Consider the following 13,741-nt stretch of genomic DNA (forward strand, 5'->3'; position numbering starts at 1 on the left):
GCTCCCCTATCAACATTTGCAGTACCAGATGTCTGTACCACTGCATCTGAGGACCTTTCAGTCCCTGTTGCAGTTATCTGAGTTCTTAATCCTCTAGATGATGATATCTGATTGCCTCTGTTTCTTTGAGATGATATTCCAGAAGTTGTAGATCCTCTGAACGAAGAACTTTGAACTGATGCTGTCTGAGAATGGCCTCCATGGGACTCATTTTGTGTTCCCTCCAATTCATTTTGTGAATGTACTCCTAAATGTTGGCTATTTACACTCAAAGGAGTGTGTTGCTCATTAGTTGATACAGATAAACTCGGGATTGTGGGTGTCTGAATGGAAATGGAATGACCTAAGGGGGACGGTGTTACAGATCCCAGACTGTTACTTATTCCAGGTGATACTGGTGACACTCCTGTATGAAGGCCACCTGTGCTTTGGTCAAATGTGGTTGTAGCTCTATTATTATTTGAAAACGAATTGAAACTATTAACATTTCCAGTGTTTACAGAAGCTGTATTATGGACATTACTAATTCTGCTTGAGACCTGGCCAATAGATGGTTCTTGAATCGGTCTTCTCTGTACAGTAACTTTATGAGCTGATCCTCTATTGGGTAAGCTTCCGACACTCTGCAGACTCGGAGGTTGTATGTTATTACTTTCAGCATTAGCCTTTGATGATTCAAAAGGAATTTCTGTAATTACAGTTGTGGGAAATTCGCCACCCTCTTCAAAATATTCAGTAGTTGTTGGAAATGAGCTTAAAGTAGACAGCTGCTGATTAGCAAAATTATTATCCTGTTTGTTTCGTACTGCAACATTATTACGATTAATCCCTGATGAAAATCCAGGTATCTGAAGGGGTCTTGATGTACCTGGAGTAGCATGAGTAATAGGCGGGGGAGTAAATTGCTGACTAAGTGATGGCACAGGTATTTGTGTTGTAGTAATGGGCTGAGGAGGTGCTTGGCCAACTGACTGGTGAGTGGTAATGATTGGCTGAGAGGTTATTCCTCCATCATTTCCAATATTCTGTGAGAAAGAAAATGATTGGGACCTCTGATCACTGGACTGTGATGCCTGATGTGAAAAACTCTGGGTAGAGTGAGCTCTAGCACGGGATGCAAACGTTGAAATCTGATCCCTACCAGCTGAGGATGTAGAGGTTCCCGTGCTTGTTCCAGCGCTTGCATGTGATGCAGCTTCAAGGGTATGGCTATTTGAAAATCTACTTGCATCTTGTTGTGAAGAAGTATGGCTATTTGAAAATCTACTTGCATCCTGTTGTGAAGAAGTATGGCTATTTGAAAATCTACTTGCATCCTGTTGTGAAGAGCTTCCAACTGAATTTCCACCAGCTGCTACTGCATTTACAGATTCTCTGTTTCTTTGTGGAATAGGCCTGAATGACACCGATGATTCTGTAGAAGTGAAGCTGTTTCCCCTGTTGGTAACTGCTACGGAATTCAGTCCACTATTCACCGATGAACCTTGATTTGCAGAAGTGACTCTTGAAAAGCCAAAATCTTCATTTGTTGTGAAACTTGTGTGAGGGGTGGTCGACTCAATCGAATGAACTAAAGGTGTAGCGCCAGTGGAACTTACTGTGCTAGGGAATGAAGAACTAGTGAGTGTTGGTGCTTGGGTGGAGGATCCAGCACTTGAAAACCCTGACGAACCATGGGCTGAAACATTAATTCTGGATGTCCTGGTATTTCCACGGGCAGGATTTACAAAGCCATCACTCCTCACGGGCTCTGAGAGAGCACTCTGGTGCTGTATAGATTTTGTTGATATGATCTGTGACCCAGGAGGAATAACAAATTCAGGTTTCTCTAAATGCTCGGAAAGATCATTCGATACTAAGTCTCCAACTGGTGGGGCTGCTGTCGAAGGAGACTGAAAACGACCAGCAAAGGTTGTTGTCGTTCCCGCATTTCCAGCAGATGGAGGGACAGCCACAGCTGGGGCACCAATAGCAACAGTGGAATCCGCGTGGACGGGTGTTACACCTTCTTGCACGGATAATCCTACAGAAGAAGCATCAAAACTCTCCAGCACAAAAGAAGAGTCATCGAAGGATTCCTTAAGGAATGGGGTTTCAGTGGCGTCACCAGCGACATTTGCAAGAGACGCGCTTTGTGTTACTTGTATGTTAGTCTTGAAGTTCCCCTGAAAGCCGTCCTTCAGATTAACAGGACGCTTTTTCTTGTTAGGCCTGTGACCAATGGCTTTATTGAGGTCATAGAGTGTGTGAGCTTTGTGACATGGGTAAGCCTGGGCCTCGTTGATACACGTTCGAGAATCCTGGCTGAAACGGGTCTGATTGGGACAGAAGAAGCTGAAAAGAGAAAAGAAAATTCATGAATGTCGACTCCCCAAATAAGAACACAAGTACTTTCGATAATTTATCAAATAAAATCTTTGCAGGGGAAAAATTATTTTAAAATTTTCTCATTCTGACAGGATATTCCAGCATAAGATCCACATATTTCCTAATAGGAAATAGTGTTTCCTATACAGAAAGCTACACAACAACATTGGGAGAAAATTTTCCTATACAGGAAGACACAGTCACTGAAAGGGTTGATTTTGAAAAAAAGTAATATTAAAAGAAAGGATTAAAATTACTTTTGGACAAAACAAAATATTAAAAGACATAATTATAAATACTTTTTCTTTTAAACGATAAAAGGAATGGGGCACTTTAATCACGCAAAAAAATATATAAAAAATATTATAAATAAAAAACATAAGCTTAGGAAGAAAAACAATCGTTACCATTATAGATTCAAAATATATGGATTCCACTACTGTTTAGAACATGGCAACCCAAGGACTAAAAATCTGTATTTTAAACCAAGCTATCTTCATGTTAAGCCAGCAGTTATGACTGACGTCCTCATCATTACCTGAACTGGAAAGTATCGAGAATCCTTCCAGTCGCTGTCTTGACTGGCATGCAGATATGGAAGACTTGGCACTGTTGGCCCTGGTCGGCGTAATACCCATATTCACGACCGTCACAGCTGAAATTGTGGTGCAACTCCCCGACTACTCTTTCGGCGTCGGCAGCGTAGTCGAATGCCTTGGGTCTGGTGGGGTTGAGCTGTACAAATTGATCAGGATAAACCACATGTGCAATACAAACTGATTAGAATAAACCTCATGTGCAATACAAACTGATTGGAATAAACATCATGTGCAATACAAATGAACTGGGATAAATGTCAGGATGAACCTCATTTATAATGAGGATAAAAAAACATCTTTGCAATGCAATGAATCAGGATATATATACGAGTATATATATATATATATATATATATATAGAATATATATATATATATATATATATATATATATATATATATATATATATACATATATATATATATATATATATATATATATATATATATATATCTATATATATATATATATATATATATATATATACAGTATATATATATATATATATATATATATATATATATATATAAATAATATACAATGCAAATTAATCAGTATAATCATCATGTGTAATGCTAATTAATTAGGATCAGTACAAGTAATTAGGGTAAACATGATGTGCAATATGAATTAATCATGCAAACTAACTAGGATTAAAATTATTCCGGATAAAATCAAGTACAATACAAATTAACCAAGATAAACTTCATGTGCAATGCAAATAATCAGGATAAACCCCACGTGAATTACAAATTATTCAGGATAAACTACATGTGCAATGCAAATGAATCAGGTGAAACCACATGTGCAATACAAATTAATCAGGATAAACCTCATGTGCAGTGCAATTAATCAGGTTAAACCTCAAGAGAAATTCACATTAATCAAGACAAACATCATGTGCAATACACAATAATCAGGATAAACGTCATGTGCAATACAAATGAATCGGGATAAACATCATGTGCACCACAAATGAATTGATAATATAATGTGCAATGCAAATTAATCAGGACAAAGATCACGCGTGCACTACAAATGAATCAGGATAAAATCATGTGCAATGCAAAATAATCAGGATAAACACCAAGTGCACTACAAATGAATGGATAATATAATGTGCAATGCAAATTAATCAGAATAAACCTCACATGCAATGGATTATCTTCACTTGACCTTGTGTATGTGCAGTGTGAGAGGTTCCCTTTGAAAGACTGGCGTGGGGAAAGTCAACCAACCAAAGGTCGTGGTATCTCACGCCCGTTTCGCTTGGACTTTTTTCTGGTCCAAAACTTGTAGAGAGACAGCGGCCATTCGAGTTAATAACAGTTAAAGTACCTGGTTGCCAAAACGTCCTCTAGTTAATGCTGCTGTTCGGACAGCTTTTTATGAAACGAGGCGTAGTAAGAAACTCTCTCTGTGTGTGTGTATATATATATATATATATATATATATATATATATATATATATATATATATATATATATATATATATATATATATAGAAAATTCTACTGATGTCTTTCTACAAAATATAAATGTATTTGTGGTTATCGCCCACACACACACACACACACACACACACACACACACACATATATATATATATATATATATATATATATATATATATATATATATATATATATATATATATATATATATATATATATATATATACATATATACCACACTTTAAAAAAAAAAAAAAGGTTCAAAATCCCACTCTAAAATAATACTGCCTGTGGCTTAATTAACCACCTCTGACGGTCAATCACGAACCCACGAGACAGGAGCCCCGAAGTTTCCTCGGGGAATCACTTTGAAAACTGTCCTCAAAGATTCGCTTGAGAAAAATCGCCCGAAACTTGGAAAGTTACAAAGTTTTCCCCAAATTATCTTCCTTCCTTATGAACCGGTAGACGTTTGTGTGTGTGTGTGTGTGTATTAGACTGCGTACGTGTGTACGTATGTCAGTGCATATGTCAGGTCGTTGTTGCGCAGGCGCGCTTTCTCCCTCTTCAGAAGATGCGTGAAAGACGAAATGCGAAAGAAAAGTAATTCACATTTTTATGTCATAAAGAGTAACATATGAAGTCTACGAGACACACTACCATAAAAACAAGTAAAAAATGCGCCGAAGGATCGAGTTTTCTGTACAGCGTATAATGCTGTATGAGCCGCGGCCGATGACACTCTCAGCCGCGGTCCCATGAAACTTTCAGCCACGTGTCGTTGGCAGAAGCACGATCATGGCTAACTTTAACCTTAAATAAAATAAAAATTACTGAGGCCAGAGGGCTGCAATTTGGTATGTTTGAGATTGGTGGCGGATGATCAACACACAACGGGTGCCCCTAGCCTTCAGTAGTTTCTGAAATTGGACAGCAAAAGTGCGGACAGAAAAGTGCGGACAGAATAAAGTGCGGACGGTCAGACCGGCTGGCACAATAGTTTTCTTTTCAGAAAACTAAAAAAGAATAGCTTAAATCATGACGAATTAAGGAGAAATTATTCAAGATTTAAGATAGTTACCTCTCACTTTTTCACCTGCAATGATTTCAGCAAGTCTACTCTCTCTCTCTCTCTCTCTCTCTCTCTCTCTCTCTCTCTCTCTCTCTCTCTCTCTCTCGTAATTATTTCAGTAGTCCCTCCATCTCTTCCACTATAATGATAGTGCATAAAAAATATTCTTCCTCTTTTCTCTCCCTACTAGAATTAAGAATATTCTCTCTCTCTCTCTCTCTCTCTTGTAATTATTTCAGTAGCCCCCTCCTCCTCTCTCTCTCTTCCACTTATTATGATAGCAAGCATAAATTGTTATTAATAAAATAGTGTACCAGACCACTGAGCTGATTATCAGCTCTCACAGGGCTGGCAGCAAACATAAAAATAACTCTCTCTCTCTCTCTCTCTCTCTCTCTCTCTCTCTCTCTCTCTCTCTCTCTCTCTCTCTCTCTCTCTCTCTCTCCCTTTTGTCTATGTTTACGCTGCGTATGATTATGCTGCCGCGATTATGATAATGAGGCGTGAAATTCAGAAAATAAGCTAATTTGCGTTTATCTCCTTTAGCTCGCGATGGTGATGAGGAGAAATGATGATAATCCGTAAATGGTGAGCAATGATGGTGAATAATGAAGTGAAGGAGAGAGTGGAAGTGCTGGGGAAATCGTGAGCAATGTGATATATAACTTTAGCATTTTTTTCGGATATGATTTTGGAATTGGTATTCAGTATCTATCTGTCTATATATATATATATATATATATATATATATATATATATATATATATATATATATATATATATATATATAAATATATACACTGTATATATATATATATATATATATATATATATATATATATATATATATGTGTGTGTGTGTGTATGTAGTTTGTATATGTGCGTCTGTTTAACGGACTTTATCTATCTTTCTATCTATCTATTTATCGATTATTTTATTTACCAATCTATCTGTCTGTACATAATATACATACATACACACACACACACAAACATACACACACACATACGGAACTCCATTAACATGGAAAAAATAAAACCTTCTTCCCAAACCCATACAAGTTTCCCCACCCATACAGGAAACGAAGACGCTTCGTGTTGACTAAGCAAACAGTCATTATCCTCAGCAAAACAGGTCGCACCTGGCACCAAAATGGATTGCTCCTGCGGGAGGTAAAATCCTCAGACGGATTCAGCGTCCCCCTTCGAAAACTGTACCGCTGCGTCTTTGTAGTCTTAGAACTGCGATGCTAATGAGTCTCTGTGAGTCTGGGAATTGCATTGTTAATGAGTCTTCAGGACCATGGAAATACCCAGCTGCTTTCTATGAGGCGGGACTTTCTTTTGTCCTATTTACATATTGATTGGGTGATTAAAAGAGATATATACCTCTCTCTCTCTCTCTCTCTCTCTCTCTCTCTCTCTCTCTCTCTCTCTCTCTCTCTCTCTCTTTGTTTAATGGTCATGAATCCCACTTCACAAGCAAACGCTTTTGACAATAACCACTGTGCCTCTGTTGTGCACGTGGGTGTTAGGCGACGTTGGTGGGGTGCCGACAGGGCGGGTGAGGGCATGTGGCTAGCAATCTCATTCCAAAAACATTTGCTAACAGCCACAAGCTTGTACCTTTCTAGAGTACATTACATATATATATATATATATATATATATATATATATATATATATATATATATATATATATATATATATATATATATATATATATATATATATATACATACATACATATATATACATATACATATTATGTATACATAATATATATATATGTGTATATATATATATATATATACATATATATATATATATATATATATATATATATATATATATATATATATATATATAAACCAATAGAAACATGATTTCAATGTTGATCATTACGATGCATATTCGTGAATAAGAGTGACGCAGGAACATCTCTAATTAACAATTGAGCAACCTTTCAAATATCTATAACATTTCCTCATCATACTGTTAATTCAGACGTTAAATTACATTCAGTAAACTAATTGGTTCCCCTGTCGATTATCTAAAACCTTTACATTTAAAACCTTACAAATAATGAACCGTGTTTTCTAACAAACAGAGAACAATGTTTTCTAGCTACGGGTTTCGTAGGTCGAAACCCGAACGTGGAAAACATAGGAAATAATTTGGTTCGCCCTCAACAAGATCAAGATACTGTGCATTCACTTATTTGAAAGTTATTTCGAATATTGTAATAGGATCCCCTATCATATCAGCAGAACATCAGAGCAAGGACGGATCAAAATGAATACGAATGAATAATAAGTGACCCAGAAATGAATAGAATCTAATGGCTAAGGTGAACGAACGGTAACAATGTGGAATGAAAACTAACATTAGCGAGGAATACAAAGACTAATATGCATCACAATACGTAGGCTACTAGTTCAATATTAAACTGGAACTGGAGTATAGAATTTAGGCCAAATGCCAATTGCTGGGACCTATGAGGTTATTCAGCGCTGAATATAATGTTGAAGCAGTTATCAGGAGAGGGTGGAGGGGAAGATGAGAGAGAATATGAACGGAGGCATAGTAAAAAGAATATAAACGGTTGCAGCTAGGGCCCAAAGGGACGCTGCAAATAACCTTTAGTAATGCCTACAGTGCGCCGAATGAGGTACACTGACAGCAGTACCCCTTACGGGACTCTAGTTCAATATTCAAATGAATAACGGCTTTCCAGAGCAGAATTCCTTACTTGGCTGAGTTTAAATTATGACTTATCACGACGCTAAGGTTTTGCAATTCATTCCAGCAAATATGGCGTCAATGAACATATTCCTTTCCACAATAATTCACAAAAATCCACCGACAATCCAGTTCCAGCAATTCTGGAAGAAGGGCGAAGAAAAATGCTGCTGGAATTTCCCACTGGGTAAATAACTTCCATTTTCATTTCTTTCCAATGTTTGTGTCGCCTTACTCTGATCGTGAGCAACTGCAAGCAACTGAAATTTGACTCCTCCAACTAAATGAAAGCAAGTGCAGTTGCCTTCTCTCCTGCAGAAAGCAATTGCAGTTGCTTCTTACCAAGCCTGAAAAACTGGAAGGTACAAATAGTGTTTGCAGTTTCCCTGGTTGTAACAACTGGGAGCCTTCAGCAGATGCATCCTTCCCAGTCAGAAGCAACTGGAAAAAAATATGGAATTGACTTTTCGCTAACTGGAAGCACCTGGAATCAACTGCAGTTGCCTTTCCCCAGATAAGCGACCACTGTTACTTCTCCCCGTAAGGCAGTGATACAGTGACACAAATAGTGCCACGGGACTTTCGCCATCTCACCATGGCCCTATCATGTCCCCAAAATTTCGTTGCTCTGCCTTCGAAGTCATTTAAAGTCAAAGTCTGGACATAAATGATTATGGAAGTATAAACAATACTTCTGTACCATTAGACATTAGGGTAAGGAATAAATCTTTCATTGATTAATTCCTAAACATTAAATTCTCTCTCTCTCTCTCTCTCTCTCTCTCTCTCTCTCTCTCTCTCTCTCTCTCTCTCTCTCCAGCATCCTACGAATCCTATCCAGCTTCAGCATTCCATCCTCAGCCTTCTCCTGCTTCAGTCTCCAGGACGCGATTGCCTTCGGCAAATATTGTATCGGAGAATCTCATGAAATCGCAAACATTTGACAATGGACTTCGTTGTATAATCACCTGCGGTTGACTTTCATGACATGGCAGGAGGGTGGGTGGGTTTTTGGGGAGGAGGAGGAGGCGGGGGGAGGGGAGCCACTCAGGCAAGTTATCTCAAGATATTGGCGTTATGGTAATGCACTCTTTGGCAACATTCTAGCTCGGTTGCCAGACATTTTTTTTTTTTTTATCTTCGTTTGTTGGCTTTACATTCTGTTGTCCCAATGTTTAATTTTTTTTTTTTTTTGCTCTTAAACGAATTCTGTTCGGGGGAAGTTTGGTCTGGAAGTTAATGGCGTATTGGGGTTTCATTAACATAATTTTGATCAGGGTTTTGAATGACAGTGATAATGATAATCACCACTACAATCATCAATGCAATGAAAAGTATAAACCAAATTGATTTTTCTGTTAATTATATAAAAATTTCTACAAAGAGATTCTTTGCAGAGAAGACGACTTATGTTTACTTAATAATAATAATAATAATAATAATAATAATAATAATAATAATAATAATAATAAATGAATTTCTTTTTCGATCGCCATTTAGTATTTTACATTTACATTTCTGTATTTCACTTTACTTCCTCTTACTTTACTTATGAATATATTCTAGTTTGAATTTCAAGTCAATGGCCCTTTGTAGCTTGTTCCATATGGATAGGTTTCATCTCCTGAATAATAATAATAATAATAATAATAATAATAATAATAATAATAATAATAATAATAATTACCAGTTTTTAAACCCCACGGCTCTGCACGATTAATCTCTCACAAGCTCAAACTGATACTGTATTGCGAAGCTTTTGATATACGATGAAAATACGAGGGGGAGGTGGGAGGGGATAGGTGACGAGTGCAATAAAGGACACTGGTCCTAGGCAGGAGAAAAAGAAATCATGTACGTGGTAGTTGGACAACTGTGGTGGGTTGTGACTGGGAAAGGAATCGCAAGGGTTTAGCAATCATTCAAAAGACTGATCCGGAAAGTCACCCCTTGATAGGAGCTATATATATATATATATATATATATATATATATGTGTATATATATATATTATATATATATATATATATATATATATATATATATATTTAAATATTTGCACAGAAATGCCAAAATGTGGAAGACAAAGGCTATATTTCACAGACCAAACTGTCTCTCTCCTCAGGCAAAGGACAGGAGAGGGATAGTTTGCTCTCTGAAATATAGCCTTTATTTTCCACATTTTGGCGTTTCTATGGGCTCCTTTAGATTTGACGGAATTTTTTAACAGAAAATATTTCACAGTTTATATATATATATATATATATATATATATATATATATACATATACAGAAATATATATATATATATTAATAATTATCGCAACACTATACGCTGCGGCATACCAGCGACACGAGATATCAAACAAAAACTGATTATGCATCTGACCACATCCGATCGCCTCAGCAAATCCAACAATAAGACAATACGAGAAAAACCTTCGTTAATACGAGCCGCGGAAATCATCCGGACCAAAATACCGCGAAGGCTAAGCTACCTTGATATTGTAAACCTCGCGTACATATCCGCTAATCCGACTGAAAAGTTCTTCCGATACTGGAACTTTGCGGATAATGTCGATGAATAATAGCCGCTCTCTCTAATGCAGGTAATCTGCCGTGTTCGATGTTTCCATTTGTTTCTGATTTAAAATGGGTCTCTGTGATATTTGATATCTGCTCCGGTGAGATTATAATGAAATTCGTTATTGATGGTTTGCGTTGGGTCGCGGTAATAGCGTTTATTTTAATACGAAACAAATGTGAATTTGCATACGCAATATATAATACTATGCATTTATGTTCAACTGTACATTTACATATTCGGTTGAACTGTATAAGTAAATATAATTAAAAGCATGCGTGTATGTATGAATTACAGTAATGTGTAATTTTGTATGTTGGAATGTATAAGACATATTGCAGTGTTTACAGAAAGTTTTTCGTTGATATGAATGATAAATACACATATTTTCAAACACATGCATACATCATTGTGTGAATTTTTCACTGAAAGAAGCATGCAATCTGTATAGAATACAAAAGCATATATAGATGTCTGTATGTTTTATTTGAATAACCAAGGAACCTTCACCCCAACCCCCGATTGCTGATAAAAAATCAAGAATGTATGTATGTATGTATGTATGTATGACTTGAAACTACTCAAAAAAGAAACTGAAAGTGCCTGGAACGTGTTTCGTCTTCACCAACACTGTCGAAAGTAAGGAAAAAATAACTGAGACTTCGTAACTCTCTCTCTCCCTCTCTCTCAGAAAAGGTCTCACGGGATTTAAGAGATGACAGCTATTTGGCACTTCTGGTTCCTGCGCCATTAACACTCTCGTAACTTTTCCTTTCTGTTTTTGAGTGAATGTATTTATCTACAGTGCCATTCCTGTCTATCTGCCTATCTATATTCTTATATATACTGTATATATATATATATATATATATATATATATATATATATATATATATATATATATATATATATATATATATATATATATATATACTGTATATATATATATATACATACATGCATACATATATATATTATATATACATATATATATATATATATATATATATATATATATATATATATATATATTTACATACATATTATATACATACACACATACATACAAACTTATGTAGATTTTTTATCATAAGCCAATTCAATTACCAGGCACCAGCTCCAGAAAAAAACAAACAAAACTGAAGTTTTTTAATCAATTAACAAAGAAAATCTTAAAAGAATACCAAACAATCGTGCTTGAATTCTCCTGCCAAAAAATATGTGCGTCCAACCAGCTACGGAATGAAAGTCACATTCAAAGACGTGATGCAAGCAGAGAGCTGGGAGATACAAGACTAATTACCGAGATGACCATGGGACATTGTTGTTTTTTATTAAGCTGGCTTTATACCAGCACGGGCTCTTGCTCATAGAGCATCCCGTAAAACAGCTTCCTCAGGTTAGGCTGTACAGTGCGTCCGCATAGTGGAGAAGCTCATCATACAGTATGTCTAGTTAATTAAAGATAGGTCTTTCCTATGTCAACAGTTAGCATGGCTAATAGTAGTGCTAGTAGTGCATAATTATTAATTAGATTAGCATTATTATTATTATTATTATATTAGTTAGTACAGGAGTAGACCTTCTCTGAGGGCAGTAGCGTTGAAATATCACAGTTGTTTCCACGGCATTTAATTTGTATAGAGTCTTCTCTATTCGTCTCATAATCTTTTTAGCAGCATATAGCAGGTATATCAAGTTTCCTAAGGAGACATAAAATTTCTGTTGTCTCAGGTTTATTTCCTGTAACGTGTTTTATTATTATTATTATTATTATTATTATTATTATTATTATTATTATTATTATTGTCTTGAAGGGATAAATATGGAGGGTCGGAGTCAAAAAGGGAGTCTGTATGTAAAACATTTGCTCAAACCAGCCATGAAATGAACTGTTCGTTGATTGCTAAAAACAGCTGGGAAAGGCTCATCGAAAACAGCGACCCCGACTAAGGATCAAGCTCAGAAGAAGAAAGAAGAAGAAGAAGAAGAAGAAGAAGAAGAAGAAGAAGAAGAAGAAGAAGAAGAAGATTATCTTGAATGTTATGACTGCTCAGAAATGAGAGAGAGAGAGAGAGAGAGAGAGAGAGAGAGAGAGAGAGAGAGAGAGAGAGAGAGAGAGAGAGAGAGAGAGAGAGAGAGAGAGTACCCACCCGTCTGCTGGGGTCGGACAGCGTCCCAGAGGCGATGAAGACGATGGCCAAAAGCAATCCCGAAGAGAGGGTCATCTTGGCTGGCATCGTGGGAACAGCGGGTCAGCCGCTCCCCTGGGAAGAGGTCAAGTCGGGTCACGTAGGATCTGCCTGGTGCTTTCTTTAAGGGGGGCGGAAAGGTTGCGAAGAGGTCACGTCGCGGGGCGCTCGAGGTATCTGGAAAGAGGAGAGAAGATTAATGGTTAAATCCTCAAAAAAAAAAAAAAGAAAAAAAAAAAAAAATATATATATATATATATATATATATATATATATATATATTATATATATATAATGCATATATATATATACATGTCTATATATATATACATATATTTTATATCTATATACATTTATATATATAAATGCATATAAATATATACATATATATATATATATATATATATATATATATATATGTGTGTGTGTGTGTGTGTGTGTGTGTATATATATATATATACATGATAGAAAATATATAATTATTATCTCTATTACTCTTGTGGATGACCACCAGTGAAAACCAGGCAACGCTGGCATATGGGCTGTAAATTACATTAGACAATGTAACCAAAAATTCTAATGAACATGGGAAAATTATACTTTTAGATAAGAGACCAAGATCAGTAAGCTTCTTTATCAAAAGACGAAGAGAATTGTGAAAAATCCAACATTAATAACATCTTTGCACGGTTTTACAATCCAATAAAAAAAAAAAACTACAGGAGGCAATAA

The 13,741-nt window shown here is 36.1% G+C and overlaps 1 protein-coding gene across 1 annotated transcript in view; it reads right to left on the reverse strand.

Annotated features, from left to right (window-relative positions):
• LOC136854744 (serine-rich adhesin for platelets-like) overlaps window positions 1–13,182 on the reverse strand; it is a 15,449-nt gene extending 2,267 nt beyond the window's left edge. Inside the window, exons 1-3 of the mRNA XM_067131331.1 lie at window positions 12,971–13,182; window positions 2,906–3,102; window positions 1–2,334 (exon numbers count right to left, since the gene is read on the reverse strand). The exon at window positions 1–2,334 is cut by the window's left edge and continues 125 nt beyond it. Of these exons, the coding sequence (XP_066987432.1) occupies window positions 1–2,334; window positions 2,906–3,102; window positions 12,971–13,057 (2,618 nt within the window). The 5' untranslated portion in view covers window positions 13,058–13,182. The remainder of the gene's footprint in view (window positions 2,335–2,905; window positions 3,103–12,970) is intronic.
• Window positions 13,183–13,741: the final 559 nt, after the last annotated feature.

Source organism: Macrobrachium rosenbergii, chromosome 30, assembly GCF_040412425.1.
Source record: "Macrobrachium rosenbergii isolate ZJJX-2024 chromosome 30, ASM4041242v1, whole genome shotgun sequence".
Lineage (NCBI taxonomy): Eukaryota > Metazoa > Arthropoda > Malacostraca > Decapoda > Palaemonidae > Macrobrachium > Macrobrachium rosenbergii.